This window comes from Takifugu rubripes, chromosome 21 (assembly GCF_901000725.2).
Source record: "Takifugu rubripes chromosome 21, fTakRub1.2, whole genome shotgun sequence".
NCBI lineage: Eukaryota > Metazoa > Chordata > Actinopteri > Tetraodontiformes > Tetraodontidae > Takifugu > Takifugu rubripes.
In genome coordinates, this window is record NC_042305.1 from 10,145,166 (window position 1) to 10,170,364 (window position 25,199).

General features: G+C 46.2%; 1 protein-coding gene across 4 annotated transcripts in view; it reads right to left on the bottom strand.

Moving 5' to 3' along the window:
- Positions 1-223: 223 nt before the first annotated feature.
- sema6a (sema domain, transmembrane domain (TM), and cytoplasmic domain, (semaphorin) 6A) overlaps positions 224-25,199 on the bottom strand; it is a 78,787-nt gene continuing 53,811 nt past the window's right edge. Inside the window, exons 12-20 of one of the 4 annotated variants that reach the window (XM_029829199.1) lie at positions 23,788-23,943; positions 21,540-21,713; positions 19,858-19,998; positions 19,700-19,777; positions 16,105-16,163; positions 15,235-15,255; positions 15,000-15,020; positions 12,241-12,420; positions 224-4,345 (exon numbers count right to left, since the gene is read on the bottom strand). In XM_029829199.1, coding sequence (XP_029685059.1) covers positions 3,198-4,345; positions 12,241-12,420; positions 15,000-15,020; positions 15,235-15,255; positions 16,105-16,163; positions 19,700-19,777; positions 19,858-19,998; positions 21,540-21,713; positions 23,788-23,943 — 1,978 coding nt within the window. In that variant the 3' untranslated portion in view covers positions 224-3,197. The remainder of the gene's footprint in view (positions 4,346-12,240; positions 12,421-14,999; positions 15,021-15,234; positions 15,256-16,104; positions 16,164-19,699; positions 19,778-19,857; positions 19,999-21,539; positions 21,714-23,787; positions 23,944-25,199) is intronic. The other 3 variants (XM_011615503.2, XM_011615504.2, XM_029829200.1) reach the window with 3 other exon arrangements.

A 25,199-nucleotide genomic window follows, 5' to 3' on the forward strand; every position in this document is an offset into this window, starting at 1 on the left:
TATGTCCTATAAACTTCAGTGGTTCTACTCAAACACAAGGTAAACACGTGAACTCCTGATGCCTCATTTGACAGTTTGGTATTAAAGTTTAAAGCCTGGCTGACTTTTGTGATAATCCAAAGTCTTTCCACCAGTCCTCAGCTGACTGTTTACTTCACCCACTGGATCAGCATCAACTCAGCCTTCTTTTCTCCACCTTCACCTGTTAGATATACCGTAAATGAAAGAACTCTTCCTTTCCACATTATTTCATCTGTCACCACATTTGTTAGATCTTGGATATTTCTATTTTATATTATTTTTTCAATCACTTGTAAAAATCTAGACTCTTCCTAATTAAAAGCTCACCGAATAAAGTACGGAAAAAAATCAGGCAGAAAAGGTTTCATGACAAGAATTTTATTTTCTTTTTTTTCTCCTTTTTATTACATTTTGAATTAAATTAAACATTTTTTTCCTTTACAACATACATTAAGCTGTGATGTTAAGTGAAGAGAATAGGGCAAAAAACTTTGTGACGTCACGATATCTTACAAGCTTACAAAGTTCAAAAGGTTGAAGTTGAGTCGAGAGCTGATTTTGCATCTAACGGCGGTGAATCAGAACAAGGGTGACGGACAAAAAGGCACACACCAAAGAACCTCACAGTCCACAGCAGCCTTCACAGTCAATCCATATCCAGGCGATATTCACACCTCACTGACATCAAAACACCTGCCCCCACAGCCGAGCCGGGCCTCCACGCAGGATGTGGACATTAGCCTCGCTTTCTGTGTGGACACGGCAGTTTAGAGCTGCCGATCTGCATTATTCCGGGACAGTCGGTGGTTTATTACATTAGGGGGTTTGAAACGACAACCCTTCACCGCGATAAAGCCGGCGCGTTTCCACTAATCGCTTATCTTCTCCCGTGTTTCTTGGAGGGGCACCATCCCAATCTGACCTAATCTGATCTGTTGCTCCTGACCTCGTCCCTTGCGAGGAAACTCTTGAGGCATCTATGTACACATTTTTCTTCTTACATTTTCCTGGAATTTGCGGTTTCTGAGTCAAAGTTGGCTTTCCTCCACTGGGAAACACAAAAATGCTGGATATCAAGAAACTTTTTAGCTATCTACACATAAAACACTGAAGGAGTGCACCAATGATTTAAGTGGGGGAGCAGTAAAAATATATATATTAAAAAAAGTCTGATTAGTCGGCCACACGTGAGGCTTTGATCGTGACAGTTAGTGAAACTAAAAGTTCCTCAAACCTTTACTTCCTTCTACAAAATCAGGCTTAAATGGGGTCATTTTGGGCTTTTTGTGTTTACAATCGTTATTGTTTTTCTACTTTGAGACGTGAACTTTCTTCTCAGGAACCAGCCTGTTTGGACAAAGAAGCGGCTCACACGTGTCTCGCGCTGTCCGCCTGTTTGCGTTGACAATTGCTACGTCAATTCTTTATTGAATACATGCACATTGGCCTTAGTCGCTCGTGTCGATCGACTGTCACTCCGAAAAATAAAAACAAAACATATAGCAGGACTTTTAAAACAGTATAAAATATAGACTGAAAAACACTCGACAACGTCTTCATCGACACTGGCAGCACGATATAAAGGGTTGCGTTAAGCGCGTTGATGGCACAAGCAGAAATGAACCACACAGTGGGTTTGTGTGTATGTGCGTGCGTGTGTGTGTGTGCACGTGTGTGTGTGCACGTGTGTGTTCGTTTAAGAGAGGAGGAAGGAATGAAGAAAGGTGTCCCTTCTTCCTTCCTTCAGACCACAAGTGTGTTATGTCCAGGGGACCAGGTTTACAACAATAACACCTACATTCTTTAGTTGCATTTTTTAAAAAATCAAATCGGGGAAACATCGTGACGTAAGAAAAACCTTTTTAAAAAAGAAAGAAAATTACAAGGAGACGAGTTAACAGCTAATTAAGGAAATCATGAGACTACGTAGGGTGTAAGGCACAAATTTACATGTGGAAAAATAAGCAGGGAATAGAGCGGCGTCCTGGTCGTTACCTTCTTCACCTGCTTGTATCGTCTGACGCTGCCTCTTTGTTTGAACAGCATTTCCGAACTCCTGCTGCAGCTACTTCTCAGATTCGTGCAACAGTGAGCTTTGATGGCACCGGTAAGCCAGCGGCCAATTGGGACAAATTTGACCGAGTAACCACAGTGCTGATTGGGAAGGGAAGGGGGGGGTCGCTTGTCGAAGGTGGGTGAGGCCGAGTGTCAGGTCGAGTCTTTTCACCACTGGTCGAGAATAGCGGTTAAATCGTGGCCCACAAAGCTAATAGTCCCTGTCTGGCACTGGTTAAATAAATATTTCACCCTCGTTAGAGAGGTCAGGTGTTTCCCAAGATGCTGGTCCCACGGTAAGACCAAGGCGACCTCTGCTCACGGAGATAGTTCAGTAGGCTCCAGTTTAATGACTTTAAATATTTGTTGTTTTTCCTGTCTTCTCAAACGTGATTAATTCATATTAAAAGACCACTTCTGTCTTCTCTCCGAACCTAAAAAGTCTGTTTTGTTTTTGTTTTTCTCAAAAAGCACTTCATAAAAATAAATACAGCCAGCTTTTAGTATTAACAGTCATGTGTTATTCAGTCATCACTACAGTAGAAGCTTCCTCTGGTCCAGAACTCGAGCTGAGCCCAGGCAGGACCTGATCGCTGTAACACTGAGAGGCTTTTCACAGTTTCTCGCAGAGCTCCCACAGTACGAGCCCAGTCTCCGAGTTCTTGTAAACTTCCCGGTTCTCTGGGTACTGTACAATGATTGGTCTCTGATCCTCCCCCCACAGCATCTTTGCATGTGCTTTTGTATCGGGGGAAAGTCTCGGGGGGCAATCACATCGCTGTACCACCGCTCTGGCGCTACGTGGGGGCCATCAGTTAACATATTGGGGACGGCTTGGTTTTCTTCTCTTCCTACATGTCCTGCGTGTTAACAGAGGAACTGGGTGCCCGCCAGAGCGCGAGCTCCATGACCGACAATAACCGTCAACACCTGCTTTATAATATTTACATATTTATATAAAAAGGAAGTGTTTTCTTAAAAAAAAAGTTGCATTTTTTTTTAACTTTACTGTACACCTAGACAAAAGAGACACAAGATGCAAGTTGTACAGTATTCCCTGTTATTCAGAAAAAAAAGACTCCAGTGTCCATTCACATTAGCGCAACTGGCTAACTGGGCGACTATGTGCAGGAGTCACTGGATTTGACTTTTGTCGAGAGCGAAACTACAGAGGGTTTGGGCGGAACGTCGGGCTTGAGGAATTTGATGCCCGTTCGAGGCAGTGACCCATAGGAGCTCATTCCGGGCTGCCGTGACAGAGATATCCCCTGTGCTGTCATTTGTATGGAGTCGACCCGCTGAGGTGCCGGGGGCGGAGTCTCCACGCGATTGAAGCTGTGTTGTCGGGCCAATTGGGAGGAGTTAGATGAGTTGGTGTTGTGTTTCTTGAGCGCAGAGGATCCGGAAGCAGAAGATGCCGATCCTTTCCGGAGCCCGTAGACTGAGGAGTGGACTTCCAGGCGTTTGCCCATCTGAGGAACGGCTGGAGGAACGGTGAGAGAAGCCTCCCGCTGTGGCACGCGTGGCGGAAGTACCCCATCTGGGTCCACAATGTTGAGGTTGTGACAGGGCTTCTTGACTGTTTTGTACTCCAGGGTAGCACCCTGGTCGTCCATAACGGCGTGAGCCATGCTGAGCTCGCTGTGGTGGGGCTGCTCCACGTACTCATGCTGGTAGGACTGCAGATGAGGCTGCAGCTGGTGCTGATGCTGCGGCAAAGGCAGGACTACAACGCTGGGGATGTGCCCCGGTGAGGCCCTCAGGGGCAGATCGGTGGAGATAACAGGGGATCCTATCGGTGGCATGTCCTTGGTGCAAGCGTTGATGAGATTCTGATTCCTTTCCCACTCACGGCTGCCCCGACTCGGCTTACGACGAGGCTGCATGGGTGTGGATTCCGGCGTTGGCAGAGCAGTGAGGTCCAGGTGGTGCTGGTCCGCTTTTATCAGCATCTTTCCATTCGGTGTCAGCCTCCCATTGTGCATCAAGGGCGTGAGGATCGCCTCCGGCCGGCCATCTTTGGCCTGTGTCTCAAACAGGCCTGTCAGTTTGGTCACGCTGTTCATGGAGCCCCGGCGGGCGTGGAGGTGGTGGCTCTCCTTTTCCTTGCGGCCTGTCATGTCTACGTCGCGCCGCCTGTGGTCGCAGACGCAGTAGACTATGATGCCGGAAAATATGGCGCCCATCGCAAAGGCTAGGATGACTGCGATAGCCAACAGGGTCACAGGAACCAGCTGGTCAGGTTTCTGGTAGCTCCCACGGATCACACCTGCAGAGAAAGGCAGAGATGACACTGAGACGGGCGGACTGGAAAAAAGGCCACGCTGCGGCTGAGAAGCTGCTTCGCTGACAAACAGAGCTGTCGGAGGAGGAGGCAGGAAGAGGATTAAAAAAAAACCCAAAACAAAACAGAACAATAAATAATCTCATTTATTAAACAGTTTTCTCTGTAAACAGATTAACAGTTGAAATAATTTCATGGAAAACGTGCAAATGGGGATGGATTTATCTCATGGTGAGGATCATCTATTGAACACAGACGCACATCCTAGCTGGAGGTGTCAACATTCGCTATTTTCTGAATTTCCAATCTTTGACTGAAAGTGTTTTGAAGGCGTGATTATGATTCACAGTTTAAATCCCAGATAAATCCCTCTCCTGAAATGAAAAAGCAATGTGAGGGCAGATAAGGGAACCTGAAATAACGACGGAGGACTTTTCATAAATCTTCGTAAATAGATTCAGTCTCATGGATCACATAGAATGTATTAAACAGCATCTGATTAGGTGCTGAAATCCAATGAGCTGTGTCATCAGTGTATGCAAAGAGGCCTTTTTCAAAGACGATACAGTCAAATCCAAGCTAATTTAATAACAGCGGCTAAACTAGCCCATTAATGTGAGTGTGTGCGCGACACAATCGTTGTAACAGGAAAACTTCAAATTAAAAAATGTGCAGCGGAGATTTATATTCACACAAGACCATCAGCCAAAACAGGTCAGCTTCTAGAGACAGAGGATCAGGCAGGTGGCCCCAGATAGCCTGACTCTGTCACTCACCGCCTCATCATGGTCAGCGTTACGTCATTCTACCATGTTGTTTATTCGACTCGTCCCACCGAGACCTAGAAATCATCTGAAATGCATCACACTGAGGTTGGTGAGGCCGTATTCACGAGAATAATTGTCTTCTGCGGTGCTTTACCAAACTGTTTTCCGCGCAAAACATCTTGAGTGTTTTAATGTCTCCAATTTCTCAAAGTAGATGCCACAAAATGAAGCTTTCTTGCAGTAATTAAGTCAAATCCTGAAGGGTCTGGGTAATCATGTTTAGACTTCGCAGCTTACGTGAACGCGCTCTGAGAATCCGCTCTCTGCGTCTCCACAGCGAGACACAACACAGACGCGGAGACATCAAGGTAATCAGTTCTGGTGAAAGCGAAACCCAGGCTCTCTTACACTAACATCCATAATCCTCGCTTTCTACAGTCATACTTCATTAGCGGGAAGAGTAACCAACATCTTCAAGTATTCCAGGCTGAAACAAAGTGCCGAGCACTGGACTCTGCCTCTGCGTGACTTTAAAGCTCAACCCGAACTTTTTAAAAAGTCCAGCAGATACTCTCGCTCAGATCATCCATCACGTATCCTAAAAACAAAACCTCTGGCTAACAGGGTGCTGACGAGATGCATCTCTGCTATATCTCAAACAAATGGTTTAAAGTGTCTTCTCTGGCCAAAAGAGCTTCTTATCACAGCCGTGCTGTGCAGATAGTGCAAGACGTGATGAGCCTTATCTGCAGGGAACCGCGGAGCTCCGACATGTGCTTCGCGGTGGGGTCATGTGACCAGACGACTCGCCCGTCTGGCAAAACATCTGCTTTTCATCTCCGACAGTATCATCAAAGACTTTGGGAAATATTTCCCCTGACTTTATCTCTTTTATTTTATTGACTTTTTCGGCTGTCCCCCGACTTTCTCCCATCTCTCATCTTTTCCAGGGAAAAGGACGTTCCTGACTGATTTGTGGTCTCTTTAGGTGCCCTTTACTCTGGGGTCAGCCTTGAATCGCTCTCGTCCTCTGGCAGATGCAAGAACAGCAACGGGTGGCAACAAACCGCAAATCAGGAAAGTCAAAGCGGGCTGTAGAATGTGAGCAGAAGAACAGACCCCACCAGATTTGGTTTATTGACGCGGGATCTTTTAAACGAGGGACAAAGACGACGGGGAGCAGAGGTGCAGTTATTCTAGTCAGAGTATCAGATTTAAGGCTTAAGGCCAATTTAACCTTCGGTCCACGATTGTCCCAGGTGACAAACTTAAAAGAAAGTAATAATAATCAGGTTTTGTCTCCCTCCATCCATCATAAAGAGATGAGAGTCATGCACTCTGGCAGTTTTCTCACTTAGTGTGAGTACTTAGCCCAGGGCCTTGAGTAAAACACAAAAGGAAGAGAAGGAACTCGGGAGACTTTCATCTTCCATGTGAGGAACTGTTTCTCATCCTGACATCAAACAGAATGAAAGTAGCCACGGAGAAGATGGAGGCGTTTCTGTCGAATCACAGGACTTCTGGCTTTTGAATCCAGGTGGCTGAGCGGCTTGTTGTTCAAGGTCCTGCTTGCGATCTCATTGCAAAAACTTTTCAAAACTCTCCCAAACTGACCTTGAGAGGCATCAGCGTCGTGGAAACTGTGAGATTCTCTGCTTTAGTCCCATCTGGCTGTGCTTCTGCCTGCACACTGACTTAATAATCTCCGGGGTCCAGCTCTTGCCTCGCCCCCCTGGAATGTCTCACAAGGCATCTCGCAGCACCGCGCTTCAGTCGGCAGCTGAATTGATTTGAGTTTCACACTCCCTCGAGCCTCAACATACAGTAGAGATATTAAACACATATCTCAGATAGTCTGATTTCTCTGGCTGTCAAAGCAGCCTGTAAATCAGGAACATTGTAATCTGCTGTGAGTGGAGCCTGTGAATGCTCTCTCTGTGTCTGCCTGACACTTTTATTCTTGTTTAATCTCCCCAGAAGCCCCGACTGACTTAAGACCACAGAGCTTGTCTTTGTGTCGATGTTGGGAAAACTTCAAAGGTAGTTAAACACCACAGAGGGGTTCGAGAGGGGGCTTTAACCTCTGACCTCTGCCCTGCATAAAGAGGGTGTCAGCGCGATGATAAAAATCTTAATCAGACTTGGGATGCGTCACCTGTTGAAAGACAGAACGTTGGACCAGAAGGAAGGATGAAGGAGGAGAGAGAGAAAGGTCAAATATTTACTTTGCTTTCACTTGTGTCAGAACTTATTTGCTTTCAGGAACTGCTCTCTTTTTAAATGGAGAGTTGTAGACATTTCAGTAGCCTCTGTGCTAAGAGTATAATCCCATTAGGTCTGGTGATTGTTTACGCCCCAAATACATATAGATCAGCTAGCTAAGAGACAATTAAACCCTTAATTTTATCTTTCTGCACCTCAGGTATTAACGCTGACACACTGCTATCTGTTTAATCCCACATAAATGTGACATCTTTGCAAAGATCAGGTTATTGACAATGTATTTGGCGACTGGTTCCAATCCCAGGGGACTGTAGCTTGTCTGAGGGTTCACGTTGGTTTGTGTTGTAACGGCTGAATTTTTCCAGAGTGAAGATAATGCAAAGCCTATTTAACAAACCCTAATCTACTTATTTATTTGTCAGCTTTCTTTTGACATGAATTGCTTTTATAACCTCTATTTATATTGCGAGGGCTGCTGCAATTTCTTGGTGCTGCTATTTATCGAGTTTCAGAATAATCTCAAATGAATGCACAGTGGGAGCAAGTAGGTGTTTCCACAGAAGAACAAAGGCTCATTCACAAACACTGTAAATGCGGCTCCTTAAAAAGATGAATAATGACAGCAGAAAGTGGGTTATACATGCTTCAGCACCACAACAGGATGAGCTGCTGTGATGTGAGGTTTAGTCTTAGACAGACAAAAAAAAACACCAAAAAAAACCAACAAAGCTTTTGCAGGAACCAGCGATGGTGAGAAATCTCCCAGTAAACCGCTGCCAAAACACAGGAATAGAAAATTAAAATGTGCTAAGAGGTCTGAGAGAACAATAAGATCATCAGTGCAGGAAATTACGGCTTGTGGTTTGACGTCAAGCAGGGAAGTGCGTAACGCTGGCGAAAACATCCATCTCGCTGTTGCTATCGTGACTCACATCAAGCTGCAAAAAGCAGCTCTTTCACGGTCCTCAACTTAAAGAGCGTATAATATGGTTCATGGGAAACTCTGAGGTGTTATAAAGATTATTAATTTGACATTAAAATTTTAATTTTCCTACTCTTCTAACATGGCAGTAGACCTGCTTTAAGGCCACTTTGACCAAGTTCTAACCTAAATCCCATCATCTCTTTTACAGGATTAACCGAAATCCAATCATTCTACTCCAAGGACATATGAAGATAGCAGCATTAAATATCCCAAAACACGAGGGACGAGTGTCCTCACGTCACAGCGAGGAAAGTTCACACTGAGCACTTCTTGATAGAGAAGAAAGGGCCCTTTTATCTATTTATCTATGAGAAAGATAAAAATGATCACATGTGCGAGTCTTATAACGTTATACAATTGGCGACGTGGCTACTCCTGAAGCTGCACCCTTATGTTGACGCAAAAACTAGAATTCCTCCACAAAAAAATTAATTTGCTTTTGCTGTTGGAACCAGTTGGCAGATTGTTTTTGCAGCCGACGTGGAGGAAAGGGCAAAAGCTCCGGTCACAAAGAGGAAGCAGCGATTCATCTCTGTGCTCCTGCGCAGCACCTCGACACACAGGTGTCAGAGCGCCGCTGAAAATAACCCTCGCCCAGTCGCCATCATGTGGCACAACCATCCATTCTTGACGTGCAGCGACGTGTGGACGGCAGAGACTTTATTCCGTGAGAGAGGGAAGCTTTCCGTCTTTATGGTCTGGACGTCTGTGAATTAAGCATCGCGTGAATTAACAACAGACTGGGATCATTGTTGCCTCGAAGCTGGAAGAGTGATCCCGTGCTCCCGATTCCTTCAGTCATTTGTTCAACGCTCTTATTCAGCCTCTATCCTTATCCACCACCCGTTTCTTTAATCACATGTTCCAGTTCCCTCCACACATCTCTTCCCATGTTCTCTGTCCAGTTTTTTTTCTTGCTTTTTCTTTCCACTGCAGGTAGCTGCCCTAACAAACCCATAAATTGGAGCAACGCAGCGGTTTGTACGGGTCGCGTTGGGTGAGGGAGGATGAAAAGGGGGAGGGGGGGGCAGATTCATGCCTGACAGAGAGAGGTAAAAGGAGGACAGAGAGTGAGTGTGGGGGGAGGAGGGGCAGGGTGAGGATTCATTCTAGGAGACAGTGGAAGAGATATGACTCCGGGTTGGAGAAGAGATGGACTACAACGGGGTACAGGGGAGGAGGAGGTGCCGAGATGAAGGGGTCAGAGAGAGAGAGCGTAGGGGGGAGGGGCATGGGGGGGGGGGGGGGGGGGGGGGGGGGCTCCATAAATTGGTTCAGGATTTCATTTGCGCCTGGTATGGTACAGCCTTGGAACATGCCATCCCAGTCTGATGAGAGGTCCTGTGGAAGGGAGACTGATCACAATGGCGGCAGATGGTGGAAAAGTTGGTGGCATTCAGGTGGGAGGCGGGGGCGGGGGGGTGGGGGTGCACAGCAGGGTGAAAGGAGTGACAGAAAATATAAGCAAGGCAAATGAGGCCGAGACACACAGATAGATCAAATGTACTGTGATAACGATGGTGTGAGGTGCCAAATATCATCGGTGTGTGAACAGCCATCACTTCACAGCATTCCTAATGAGTCCAGCGGCATCTGGCTAATACTTATTGGCAGCGCTGCAATATTCATAAGCTGATAAGATTCAAAAATGCCTCAACTGCAAATGGAAAAGTTTGCACGTAATTAAATTTCTGTTAAATCATAAATGTGCTTGCAAACAATTCTGAAAATGAGCCGGTCTCTGAGGCATCCTTTATTTACTTATTTACTTGAGCTCCAGCTACATATTAACACCTTAGATGTTAACTCCGTTTTCACTTTGTGCTGAAAGTTTTTTCACAGTACAGTTTGACACCCGAGGCCAAAAACACCGAGGGCGACAGGAAGGAAGAGGAGACAGGATGGGTGGAGTGGGAAAGGAAGACGGTGGTGCTGAAAAGCATTAAGCTGCATGGAGGCAAAAAAAAGGCAACAACTGTGCTTTATACCATCAAAGCAATCAAGGCAGGGAAAAGAAAACAGCAAATATATATATAAAAATATATTTATATAGCCAAAAAAGAGAGACCAAGCCATGCAAAATATCAAGAACAGCTCACGAGAAACCAACAAGGAAAAATCAAACAAATCATCATCAGAGCTGAAATAGAACTCACACAACTGAAACAAGCTGCAAAAGTGGTTGAGAAAATCAGAATAATAACAAAATAACCATACAGAAAAATAGCAAGAAGTTTGGTTTTGAAATGTGAGACCCTGTTGCCCGAACCTGAGCATGCTGCTATGACCACTACTAACTATCAATAATAATAATAATAATAATAATAATAAAAAAAATAGTAATAATAATAATAATAATAATAATAATAATAATAATAATAATAATAATAATAATAATAATAATGGACCATCTTTTCCTCGTTCTCAGGTAAAGGCAACAGGGGAACAACAGCATGTTGTGATGCTGGCTGCAGGCATGCTGTTTGAAGTCTCTGCCACCATTGTGCTTGAATCTACCTGCTGATATCATACTGCTTCCAGCTGACACACTTCAATCTCTGCTTTCATCTAAGAGAAGAAGCTGCCGTCTGTGTGTGTGTGTGTGTGTGTGTGTGTGTGTGTGCGTGTGTGTGTTCATACATGTGAGTGAACACTGCATTATATGTTTAACCAGCCAAGTAGGGACATTTTTGGAGGGAAGTGAGGACATTTTGCCTACTCTTCACAACTTCAAAGGTCTGTTGGAGGGTTAAGACAGTTTGGAGATTAGCATTGGCTTCCGCTTGAGGTCCGGGTCAGGGTCAGAGTCAGAGTCAGGGGATTTAAGTGGGATGGTTGGGTAATGAGCTGGGTGAATGCATTATATCATTGGCAGTCCTCACAAAGATACAAGTACAATTGTGTGTGTGAGTTGAGTCTGGACCACCAATATTAATGATTATAAAAGCTCACAGTTTTTTTGTGTCGGTTCATTTTTGGAGTGGGTGTGATTTAGCTTGCAGAATAATGCAACAATGAGGAACATGCCACCTCATCTTTAGTTTATATATTGAGGCATTATATAAATGTCCAGAATTCCAGAATGACTTAAATGAAATCAGAACCGGTTAAAAGGAGTGACAGAACAGCAGCCAGTAGGTTATATAAATGAAAAGTTGCCGACAAGATTCAGTATGTCCCTCATGTCGAGAAATCAGTTATTATACCAATATCAATATGTGCTCAAGGCCGTGGCTTCGTTGGAAAGAAATATCTAATGTATACGGAACAGGCTGCTGATTGTGCTGTTTAATAGCTCTGCTTTATTAAAACATGAATCAACAGCATTGGACTGACCTTTTTCTATTTGCCCTCCTCTCAGTCTCATTGCTCTGAGATGTCCTTGAGGCGCTACAGCGTCGGGCAGGTTGTTAACACAGGAGAAAGGGCGTTCAATGTCATGTCACCGCGCTGCGGAGCCTGACGGAGCTGGGCGCCAGGCCACCTTCTCGAGGAAATAAATACGTCGCCATCTTCCTTTTCAGTGTGTAATGGTGTGGATATTACATCTCCTGTGGGACATTAATGCGCTGAGATAATAAATCCATCTTAAGGAGTGTGTGTGTGTGTGTGTGTGTGCACAAGTGTCGTCGTGTCTCCGTGAGCGCAGAGTGTGCGTGTGCATATGTAGGTGTCGTGTGTTTGCATATGTTTCGGGGGGGGAGCAGTTGGAAGTCATTTGTTCCCTAGAGAGAAAGCGATCTCCACAACCCATCAGCTGGAAGCAGTAATACAGCAGTAAATCTCAATTACGCACACCCTCCCTGCCCCCCCACCAACCCCCCACCCTTCCCTCTCCCCCAGCTTCCTCGCCACAGGTGACAATGGACCAAACTGTCTGCTCACTGTCGTGTTCCAAGGCTTACCATTGGCTTCGGGCTGAGTCTGAGAGGGCACGGCTATGTAGGGGTCCTCCCCATTATCTGAACTCATCGGGAGCTCCTTCTGCTCAACCATGCGACCCCGCCCCAGGGGGCCCTCTGCGGCCTCTGGGAGGGCCGAAGTGGGAAGTGAGAGGGTGTGGTGATGGTGGCGGTGATGGTGGCCTGCCGGACACAAGACAGGTTAACTGATGCTGGGGGAGACATGACAGGCTTCAGGCACAAACACACACACACACACATACACACACACATACACTCTCTCTCTCTCTCGAAAGACAACGCTTCTCCACAGTGACCTGGGGCAGCTCATTAGAAAATGTGTGAAAATATGATTCTCGCCGTGTCCCTTTGTGATTCTGAGCTTTGCTCCATCTTTGTCCTCCGCCTCCCGCCTCTCCTACCTCACATGTCAAGGCTCGATCGAACTGCCAGAGCAGAACAATTGTGATTTCACACACTCACCGTGGGGCATCTACCTTTAATAAGAAGGACGGGGGACACATTTTCTTTCCATGGCTCCAACTGAGGCTGTCTAACTTATCACAGGCCTAAAGATGGAGAATTTTGACATTTTGACCTATTCTTCCTCCTTCCTTCTACTTTTCCCCCGTCAAATTTCCTCTGGTAAATTACCGGTAACACCCAGAACTGAAGTTAGATTTAACTGCCAAGGTTTGTGCTTCTCGAACACTTTGCGATATATATTTAACTATATATTTAAGATGTGGATATTTGCAGTCACAAGGAGAGACGTCACTGTCAGTCTGGCCTCCATCTCTTCACAGTTGCTACAAACATTGCAAATGTGATCATAAATATGGTCCTCTGGGAAACCGTAGGGGAACAGGTTGCTACTTCCTGTCGCTGTGTTTCTACGACTACCCAGTGAGAAACTGTCGTCTTTGTTTAGTCGTAATAAAAGTAAAATATCTGGATTTCTTTCACATTGCAATGACTGGTTTTATTAATCTCTTCTCAGGGCTTCCAAACATCCAACCTGTTTCCCCATTTCCTTGGCTACGCACTATTTATGCACCATGTTTATTTATTTCTGTACCCTGCCAGTCATATTAACATATTACACCATTTTTGCACTGGTGGTACTTGATAAACTGCGTTTAAGTTGTGGAGTGATGAAAAATAAATCCACAGTAGATGAAGAGTGACAACACTTTTATCAACAGCTTCGGTGGAGCTCAACCTCCCAATTCCCAGTTTGACACGCTTTCTCCATGGAGGATGTAAAAGCTCTGTGTGTGTGTGTGTGTGTGTGTGTGTGTGTGCGTGTGTGTGTGTGTGTAGATCAGCAAGTGTCTTTTCAATGTGTGTTTATGCTTATATTTGAAGAGGGGAGGTGGGAAGGAGGGGTTTCACGGGACAAACGTTAATGTTGCTGATAGTATAGGCACCACACCACCCTGAGCCCCCTCCTCCCCCCCCCCCCCCTCCTCCGTGTGGCATGGCAATCATTAAAATGATTTATTTAACTACTGGCCCAAGGCTGAGAGATTAGTGTGACAGGCCTATTTTATAATTCATTCCCCCGCCGCCAGGGGAAGTGCAATTCAGGCAGATGACATACATAGAGAGTGAGCTCGGAGCCTCAGAGCTCTTCCACAGATCAGGGGGGAGAAAAAAAAGCCCTAAACTGCCGACTGATGCACAACCTTCTCTTCCCCCAGATTAAAAGCAAGGCGAGGATGTCTAGTCTGGGAGAACTGAGAGGGGGCATTTATTTATCGTCAAATCCATATCAACCACTGACGGATAGATGGAGGAGCTCGGTCCAGACTTAGGGAGTTGTCTGAGTGCATGTGTGCGTGTGTGTGTGTTTGTGTAACCATATTCAGCACTACGGGGTGCACACGCCAACACAGATGCTTATTCCTGACCCTGGATGTCCAAAAGGAGGGAAAATCACAGCGGGTTACAGCTATAGGGGGCTGGGGGTGCTGGAATCACTTCAAAATATCTATTCTTGTCAGTCTGCATGGATCTGACCGGTTTGATCTGGCAGCTGCGATGAAGGGATGACTGAAAGTGGGGTGGAGGTGGTGGTGGTGGTGGTGGACCATCAAATGCTGCGATTCGATAAAAATGAGGTGAATACATGTCAGGAAGCCAAGGATACAAAGATTTGATCGATGAAAAATGTATATCAGCCAACGGGCAGGTTGATACTCACAGTAGTGAAGTACCACTGAGTGTGCGCACGGTTGGCAGAAAAATAACTCCTTTTAGGTGGAGCCGAACTTTTGAACACTCTCATAAATACGAGAGAAGCGTGATCAGACCGCTGAGTGGCTGATACGACTGTTGACGCGGTAATATTAGCATGAGAAGATCAAATCACGTGTCCACCAGGGGTGAAACGTTGGCCTGAGAAGGTGCGGTAGCTACAACCGGAATGATGATGAGTGGTTGATCTTTCTCTCCATCTGTCCGCGTATGTTCTGCTTTATGTGCATGCTGCGGCATTTCTTCCCCATCAAGGCCTCACCTCACAACCACAACCAGCCAATTAGCAATGCAAAGGTCAGGGATAATCGATAACGTCGCACTGGGGATACTGGGGAACGGGGACAAGGAGGGAACTAATGCAAGCAGAATAAAAGAGGTTCATGTCTACACTTTTAAACTTGCTTATCACACATTCTTTAATCTACAACACCAAAGGGCGTGGAGGTGGGGAAACTCCTATAAGAGGTGAATTAGCCAGCCGTGCTGGAAGATTTCATTACCTTGGTAACTGGAAGGGTTGTCTAACAAAAAAAAGAAGAAGGAATGACATTCAGTTAAAACCTTGAGTCATTAATAATCCTTCTTTATGCACGTGGGAGGAGTTTTCATTTCCTTGAGTGGGATTGACTGATTGACGAGCAGAAGAGGCGTGGCTGGTGTTAACCAGCCAGGGGACGTGGAATGTAGCGCGTGTCTTTTATTTGATTGCTTCTACAGTGCATGCTAGAGACTTACCATTCAGAGCCACAAAGGTATCTGGAAGGAGAACAAAAGAGATGAGATGAAACATGTTAAAGGGGGTTTCAAAGGGCTTTTCAAAATGATCAAAAGCCACGAGTACGAAGGTAAGTTAGAGGAAATGTTAGTGGCCGCTCCAAATGCTCGCAGCTTTTAATCACGACTGGTATCTGCAGCTAATGCCCCGGTTACCCTTGACGAGACGCGCTAATGAAACTGCATTTTGTCTTCATTTGCTCCGGGAAAAGAGCGGGAATTAAGGCGGAATGGGCTAAGATAAACAATATCAAGGCAAAGCTGCCCAAGCAGACTCCAGCGTCTCGGTGACAGTGAGCCACATTTGATCAGGATATCAAATGTGTTTATCAGAACCATCTGGGCATGAAATGATCACATGCACATTCTTTATGTGCCTTTCTCTGGACTGAGGGGAAGAAAAAAAGAGCTGCTAGAGACTGCTAGAGCGGAGAGATTGTCTCGAGCTTCTAAATGAGCCCTCAGACGCCTCACAAGTCAAACACCTTCCCTGTGTGCAGCTGACGGTTTGTGGTGTGTTCGCTTAAGCGGTTTGTGAGAAAAGGCCCAGTCTTTGCCCAACTGGACACAACAGCCTATTGACCAGGGGGCCAGAGAAGCAGCGGGGGGAAAGGACAGCGGAGGATGAGTGCCGAAAGGGACAGATGGATGGATGAGGCTGAAAGAGTGGATTGTGAGGGCGGAACAGACGGGGCACCAAAAGGTGACAGCAGCGAAAGAAGGAAACGGACGCTCGAAGAAAGAGAGGGGACGAGTCAACGGAGAAGAGAGAACTAGTGGGAGGGGGTGGAGTAGAGAAGGACAGATAAGAGTGAAAAAAGGCATGCTTACTTTGGCAGTCTCCCAGGCCATCTGTGTTGCCATGCTCCACGTCCTGCTCAAAGGCTGATCTGCGGGGGACACAGACATCATGGTCAGCACAGGAAAACAAGGCCAGGCTCGCCACACCTAGCAAAGCAACAAAGCTGCCGGATAGCTACTATGAAAGCACCCTCAAATGCTGCATACCCTATGCTTGCACAGTGTGGGTTGCAGAAATCCCTGTACTGGAAGAAAATCAAAGAGCACCTAGCAGGTGCCCTGGGGGCCTAAATCAGTGTTTATGAGCAGTGATGGCAGGCTGGAAAATCAATACCTGGCACTGGACTGTTTACAGGCAGGGTTGACACAAATAGATTCATGTTTCATTTGACTGTAATATAAGTTTTATGACACATTGGAGCCTCTTATGTAATTTTCCCATTCTTCGCCACCAAAACTGGCCATTAACTAGCAATAGTGGGGAACAAACTCTGTGTTAAGGTAACAAAACCCTCCCAGCAGCATGTGTTCAGGTAGGCCATAAAGTTTAATCTATTTAGGATATATTATCTAGTTAAAGTATCATTTATAGTATATGCTCTGAGATGTTGATCATTATGTGGAAATATGAGCTGTTGTGCTTTCCCAGTTTAAAGGTTAATTTGTGTTAGATAAATTAAATTTATGTAATTACCTATCTTCACATTTGGAAACCATTATTCATCATTAAATCCTTGTTAATGTTTATGCATTGAAAATTACATAAAACCCCGCAGTGTTAATGTATGTGGTAATTTTTGTATTTTTTTTTTACACAAAAGAAGACATTTTGAGGACAAACACAACACAACACAACATCACTGATGAGCATTTTAAATCAACACGACACAACCACAAATCTGATCAAAGAAAATGTGGAAAAACCTCCACTTTCTTCAATCCTTTCTTCCAGCCATGAGATTTAGACATGAGGTTGTAGTTCTAATCACATGGCCCAAGAGCAGGGCAGTGAGGGGTGACCTCGATATCATACCATCGCATGACCGGGAGGGAGACAGCGTGGTGAAAGACAGCCTCAGATATGCCTCCTAAACCGATGAAAACTGCGCCGAGACCTGTTTTCTTCCTCGAAGACCACCAGGCGGGTAGTAAGGAGATATGTGAAGCAGAGCAGACCAACCGTCAAGCGGGATCGCGGTCACGCATGACAGCTTTTCTCGGTCCTGCTCAGCTGCCTTCCACGCTACTCTCCCCCAGCCCGCGTGTCCAACAGCCTCTCGTCTTCCTCACCCTCCAACAGCCACGATTATAGCATGAAGGTGAAGAATGGCTTTTCCAAAACGGCATCAGCAGGAGCCCAGATTTAAAGCACACAAGAAGAAAATCAGATGGAGTTCTGGATAGCATTCCATCGCCGAAGCAGCCCTGAAAGCAGCGTCACTTTTATTCACACGCTGGAATTGATTGAAATATTTCACGCCGTGATGATTTCATTTCTCCAGGTTCCCACAGCCTTAATTGGAATGAGATGAAGCAACTTCCCTCGGCAAAGCAATGACAATAAACAGCCAGACAACAAGAGCAGAGGTGTGTCTTTTCATATTGGGGGGATGGTGGGGGGGGGGCATTTAATCTACTTATCTGATTTGCTTGTCACGTGCTGTCAAAAATACAACACAGATGCTTACACAGGTGTAATTACACCTGTGTAAGCAGAAGCCGCCATCTCTCAGATTCTCCTTGCCACGCCCAGCCAAATGTTGATTAGCTCTTTAGTGGAGACACAAACGCTTCAGGTTCGCCTCAGCCGATAATAACGGCGCGGATGTATTCGTATGACGAGTGCGACATTTAAACCCCGCTGGGCCAGAGATGAATTAACAATGAGCCGCTCGCCGCAGCCAGAGCGTCTGGCCTGCTTGGCACAGGTGACTACGGCGAGCTTGGAGCATAAACCCAGTTAAAGGGTCCCTTCAGCAGCTGCATCATAGCAAAATAAGCGCCGCACATTAGAATGTGGCACTCCGCTCGGTTCAGCTCGGGGTTAACCTCCCGCTGCAGCTGCATAATTCATGCTGGAATCAGTCTCAAGCGCCATTGTACATAAGTCGAAGCGGCTGAGGGCCACGTTTTATATCATCCACCGTCAGATATGATTATTATGTGAGAGGTGAGTTTCACTGGGGCAACTGGCCGCTCCGATATAGGTCAAATAGAACAACATTAATGATTTACTTTGAAAGCGTGTGGGCAGCCAATTTCCTTCAGGAATTAAGGAGACATGCGTGAAGATACTAGATCATGCTGGGTCATACTGCACGTGACCCCATCACCGGTGCTCATAGATGGCGTCCACGCTGAAAACATCATTTTATGGAATTCCTGTACATGGTGGAACAGGAGGTCGTTCCTGGCCATATTGTAGGAGATCAGAGTGCAAGCTGTACATGGGCAGTAGGTACGAGAGGCAGGACTCCACATGGGAAAGCTGGCACCCGAGAACTGGGGCCAGATGGAAGAATAGAGGAAGGGGGGTGGAGAAGGAGCGAGAATGTATCAGAGCAAAGATGGATGGATGGATAAAAATAGATCTGCGGGCAGAAACGAGCATTTGGAGGTAACAAGACAAAGACGAAATGGCAAAGGGGTCTTTGACAGCGAAGTGCTCCAATCCTCGTTTTATCCCTCCTTTTTTGAGCCCGGCAAGTGCAGCGGACGGCACAGCACAGAGCAGCGGAGCCTACCAGGTCTAATCCCCCTGCCTTTTCACTCAGAAATATTGTACAGTAGGGCAGCGGGGTCATCCGCTTCCATTACGTGCTCGGGTGTCCTGCTCCGAAGTGGAAAGTCGAACGGAACAGTCTGCTGCAGCTTTGCGGAATAATAACGCAATGGATTGCGTGGGTGTTTTTTTGCGTGTCCACAGTGGTATATGTGCCTTAGCATGTGAGCGCAGTGGTTTCACAGAGGGGGGATCAAATTCATTTAATGGTAGATAGCCGCTGCAGCGCTGATCCTTTTGTTATGACTTCATCTGTAAAATGTTTTTCCCACCACAGAACTCCATATGCTGTTTGCTCAGATAGCATAATCTGGCTCGGAGACCCAACTACAGCCACAATTTATAGTTACGGCAACCATCATGATTTCCCTGGCCCACACACCTAACCCCAGTCCTGGAGCAAACAACTCTTTTCTTCCATTTATTATTCCAATTGCCTTTTTTTTTTGCTGAGAGGAATTGCACTTACACGCCATAAAATTAGAAAGATCGCAGCCACGACAGATAGAGAAATTCCACCGAGGAGGATATCTCACTAAACAAGGTGAGATGTTGTTATAAAGGCTGCTTGAAAAATTGAGTCTCAGTTTTTGGGGTTTTTTTTAACTCCTGGGTGGAGTTTTAGCAGCCTGTGGAAGCAAAACTTCTCAAACCTCAATTGATTTTTATTTTCTGCGTGTGTTTCCTGCCTGTCACCTCAAGCTGTCAAGGCAGAAAAGGAATGTGACGTCTGCTTTCAGATGAGAAAAGAGCTCGTGACAGTGAGGAGCCGCTAAATGGAGCCCCCCCCCTTCGCTGTGGAAACGTGCTCCTCCTCCTGTGAAAAAGACTCAAATGACTCACTTGATGTTTCCGACCACCTTCCTGCAGGCTCCTTCTGCCACCCACCCGCAGTATGGATCTCTGGAGGCTATACAGGACCTGGATGGGACCGACACAAACCATTAGGCCATCATGATGCAAACAGGAGAGTCTCCCGACCCCCGCCTCCCCAAACTCACTTTTTGCATCTTCCATGTCTTTCGCAGCGAGACACCGGCACCTTGACCACACAGGAAGTGAAAGCGACCCACAGGGAGTGACTCTTGCCGTCTATCTGCATGCCGACGATGCGCTTGTCATCAACGCCATCAATGCTGCACCTGAAGGAAGGAGAGGAGGAGGTGGGATTCATCCTGGGGAAACAATGCGGCGTAAAACTCTTCATTCCAAGTCTTGGGAAATAAATGGCGGATTAGAATGTGGCGGGTCAGCGGGAGAGAGATAAATCTGGACTAAAGAACATGTGGTCAGTAACAGAGAGGAAGATAAAGAAGATAAAGAAAAGGCTGATACAGAGACAGAAGACAGACAGATGGGGGCTCTGAGCAGTCAGTGGTAACACCACACTTAACTTTAGAGCCCACTGAGGCTATGTCCCCCATATACCACCCATATACTGACACCCCCCCCCCCCCCCTCCTCACACACACACACACACACACACACACACACACACACCACTAATCTTCTTTGTCTCCTATGCCCAACACAGCAGGATGATGCTCTAATCCCACTGGGCGTTACGGTTTTTGTCCATCCCTCCCTCCATCCCGCCACCCAGCTCCTGGAATCTAATCCCCCCCGGTGCAGCGCTGTGCCCCCTGCATTAACGCTCTCAATTAGAGCTTAGAGTCCATCTATGCTGTAATGCACTGCAGTTGGGCCAGCGCTGATCCAGCCTGCGACACGGGCAGGCAGAAGCACTCAGCCAGATGTCTGGCAGATGACGGCTGCTCCGTCTCAGCCACAGAGGCAGCGAGGGCAGAAGGCGCCCGAGGTACGAGGAGAGGAAGGAGGGACAGCGGGGGAGAGGAGGTTCCTGGCCTTCGTGTGCCTCGGTTCACGGCCATAGCATGCTGGATAACAAACACTAACCTTAAAAGGCCTCCTGTCAGGTCCCTTCTCCTCTTCCATTCTTCATCTCCCCTGTCTAATACAATCAGATACTCTCCTCTGCTTTCTGGTCTCTTTCTTTATTTAGTTCTCTCTTCTATTCTTCCTCCCTCATCCATTATCCCGTGACTGAATATTTGCTTTGGCAGACTCAAGGCGACGGCAAATGTTTCGTTATTGACTGCTCTTCTGGACCCGAGCCTGAGCTCGACACCATCACCCCGCCGTGGCCCGTTCAAACACGCTCCCGAGGCCACATGCTTTTGGCGCAATTGTGCGCGCATCGACGGCAATGTGTCGTATTAGCGAGAGATCTCGGGGTGGCTCTGAAGACAAACAAAGAGTGTGTGGGTGTGTTTGTCTTTTTGATTGAACCTAGCCGGAGGAGGAGCTGCGGTCCAGTGTGGTCGCAAACCACAGCGCTACTTTATCCAGAGCTTCAGCGTCCACGTCTTTAATTTAACGGCTGTGGTCGGGCAGAGTGTAACCTGATGAAACTCTTTTAAATGATAGAGTAGCCATATGGGTCTCTGGCTTCACTGCTCGGGTCTGGGGAGCTGACTGGCTCTAATGGGCCTGGTGGGTTGGCTCGGTCGCGAGCTGGTTGGAAACATTCAGAAGTCACACACGCACACATTCTTTTTGTAATACACACACTCAATAAGTGACTTGTTTGTAGCGACTGTATCCATGTGGTTTTTTTAAAATTTCTATCATTTCATGCACGCACACACACGCACACACGTACTTGTCAGGGTTGTAGACGTTGAGCTCCTCCAGGAATACACTATCATTGAGGAAGCCATTGTTCATGTTGGCCAGGAACTTGAGGATGATGCCTTTCTCAGACCCCAGGAAGACCACCGTGTGGTTCTTATACGGTCCAGCTTCATTGTCCACAACAATGCGTGTCAGGCGATACCTGGGAGAAATAGATCTTTATTCATCGACTCGTCCAGGTCTGATCAAGCGCAATTGGTGTGGTGCAGGGCACCAGCGGCATTCTTTCACCAGTTTATTGGGTCACATTTGCAATAAAAATCTGTGAGATTTAAATGACAATGATTCAAGAAGATTCAAGAAGATAGCGTACAAGAAACGACACCACGAGGTGAACTGAGAACAACTTGAAATAATTGACACCAGATGTCTGGTAGACAGCAGTGGTAATTAGCTCGCTTATCCCATGTTATTTCATGAGAGACGGATTGCTAAAGCGGCAAATCAAGCGACTTGTGGTGGGAAAAGATGCATAAATAAAGGAGCACATTTAATAGCTGTTTTTGTTTTGTTTCTGGGCACTGTGGGTGGGTGCACGTTAAAATAATCACTTTATGCCAATGGGTGATGACGATTTTAACCGACAACTCTGCATCAAAGGTGACGTTTCTTATCTTTACCCACCTCTCCACCTCCAGAGTTATAATTCATTTTGAAAAAGTGCAAAAGGTCACATGATGCTTGAAACTGTAAAAAAACCAACCATACTTGATAGAGACGACAAGCTTGTTCGCGACATAAGCCAATTACATTTTGGCCTCTGGTGTGCTCCAGCGAAGGGTAAATTAAAATAGAGTGTTATCAATTGCTGACAACACTCACCAAACACCATTAGCATTGGACAATTATTATATCTAATATCTGCCATCCTTTGTCCCCTTGTCCATTCTTTAAACATCTCCTACAATGGTCAATGTCAACAGTTACACACAACAGTAAGGAGCTGTGGCTTCTGTGCACGGCATCTAATCTAAATGAAATAATACAATCTATTCAGGAACACGGAAAATCTCAAGGGGGTCATTTTTGAGCATTTTCTTTTCACTCCATTTGATTTCTTGTGCACGGCCAGCTGAGGTCTCCATCACAGCAGAGCAAGTCTCAGGACAGAAAAGCTCTTGCTGGATAGTGAGATGTCCTCTCCAGGCTACCTATAAGCATCCAACCTTGTTTTAAAGGCACTTCCAGCTGACTTCAGCCCAAGAATAGTGTTCCACATAGGGACCGTGTCAGATATCACAAAAGACTTTACTCTTCTTCCACCTCACTTGGCTCCGTGATGCTCTTCCAGCTTACATAACGCTTTTAACTGCCGTCCACATCTTGCGTGCCGGGCCGGGCTCCCTGTGTTTCTGGGTTTGCTGAAAACCCAACGTGCTTTCCGAAATACAATCGCACGGCACCACTCACCGATGAAAAGAATGACGATGTGGACTTTGACGAGAGCCGTTCCTGTTCTGACTAAGTCGGCGTAGTATGTAGGTCAGACCTCAGCAAAGCTGCATCAGGATGTGATCTGAGTCAAATCATTTGAGGAACCAATGAGCGATTCTTAGTGTAGCTCCTCCTCCAAGCTGCGTTACCGCCACAGAGGCTCGAGAAGCACGGCTAACCTTAAATCCGAAGCAGCTGCCTCTCAGAACCCTACCTAAATCAAATATTCCTCCCCTCTTATTCACCAGATACCAGCTAGTTTGAACTTGCTGACAGGACGGTGATGCAGCGCTGTCATTTTCTCCAGAGGTTATCGGGGTTGCAAAAAAAAATAAATCTATGTGTAGAAAGAAAAAAGACCGCTCTGATCAGCCACAGTGCAATGCAACTTTATAAAATAAAGAGCAACGGCAGAACAAAACAGAACATTTTGGATATCCCTCCTTGAAGATTCAAACAAACATTCGGACAAAGACTAAACACCGCCGGAATCACGTTGTAAATGTGGCTGTGTCCCTTCCTGACCCAGACGAACATCAGCGATAATGCAAATTGCTAGCTGGGTCGCCATCGTGTCAGCATGATGTAACACGAGAGAGATTACGGTGCAGCTCGGTGTTTCCTTTAGCACTAGTGTGAAAATAACACGGCCGTTGATTTGTGGAGCAGCACTACTGCGTTTTAATGAGCCGCACTCTCAGGGCAACACTTGACATAATTATTTTCTGGGGCTGGAGTGGCTGGGAGCCCGGCGAGGACGACGGTGTGAGAGTAACACTTACCGGACCATGGTCTTGAGAAACCATGGCCTGTTAGCGATGGAGGGCACAGCCTCGTCCATCAGAGGGTGCATCTTAATGAAGTTGAGTGTGTCGTCGGGGAACTCATTAGATACCTTGTACCGCTCCATGGATGGCGTGCCAGCGCAGTTGCCAGGCCTGTAAGTGGATTGGGGCAAGGGTAAAGCATAGAGAAGGAGTGAAAGCAAAGGGAAAATGTGAGTAGAAATTAAAACACCGACATGGGAACCCTATTGCAGAGCTCCAACAAGGTTTTTATGTCCAAACTCCTGTCTCAAAATAAACCCACAAATTTGTTTTCTCCGACTTTAGTGGAAGGCGTCCCAACTGTGTGGACATTTTGCAGACAGTTGATGGGCTTGTAAAAAAGAGAGCTACCTTTTGTTTTGATACCGTAGAGCTTGTAAAACCCCTATACTGACCTGTGATCTGCTGACACAGCATGTAATATCTGTGTGTGTGTGTGTGTGTGTGTGTGTGTGTGTGTGTGTGTGTGTGTGTGTGTTTGGGGGGTGGTGGTGGTGTGTTTCCTTACATTTGCTTTTGCTGGGAGGGTTAAGATTAACATGTTTTTAAGGTTGAGGTAAGAAGTGGTTTAGGGTTACAGTACAGAGCCGGGTCATGTATAATGTCTATGAAAGTGAGGTTGCCTGTCTGTATGTGTGTGTGTGTGTGTGTGTGTGTGTGTGTGTGTGTGTACGTGTAGCTGTAGGTGTGTGTGTAAGTGTAGGTGTAGGTGTAGGTGTAGGTGTAGGTGTGTGCATCCCCTTTTGAAAGCCTCACCTAGCCTTATATGAGAAATACAGAAGTGAAGCAAAGTTGTCATTAACTTCATATTTTCTCGTGATCATTCTTGGTGCAGGAACATTCCTGCCAGTGGACATATGGCAGAACCGAAACAAACATTTTAAATACAAAAAAATACCCTGTAAATCATTCCAAATGAGAATCTAACACATGGTGGTACAGTCTGCTGCAGGGCCAGACCTGGGTGGCATTGTTACAGCTCCCCGTCTGTTATGCAAAAACACGATTTGAATGCAGCAGCCGTGGAAATAAATCAATGGCTGCAAACACAGTGTACATGTGTCTGATCTTTTTTTCATGTCTGACCCTGTCGCACATAAATAAGTAACTACATGCTAATGGAGGACAACAAGCAGGTATACACACTTTCATACAAAGGGGTAAACTTCAGAGACAAAAACCACTTCCCGAGCCATATGGGAGAACACACGCGCGCACGCACACGCGCACGTGGGGTAACAGCTATTATCGTGGCCTAGATCTTTGTGTTAAATCTGCTTCAGTTTTTTCTTCTCTGAGGATGGAAGAGCAGCACTCAGCGCACTAATTAGCAGAGAATAGATGAGACATTGATCGTGCTGGTGCAT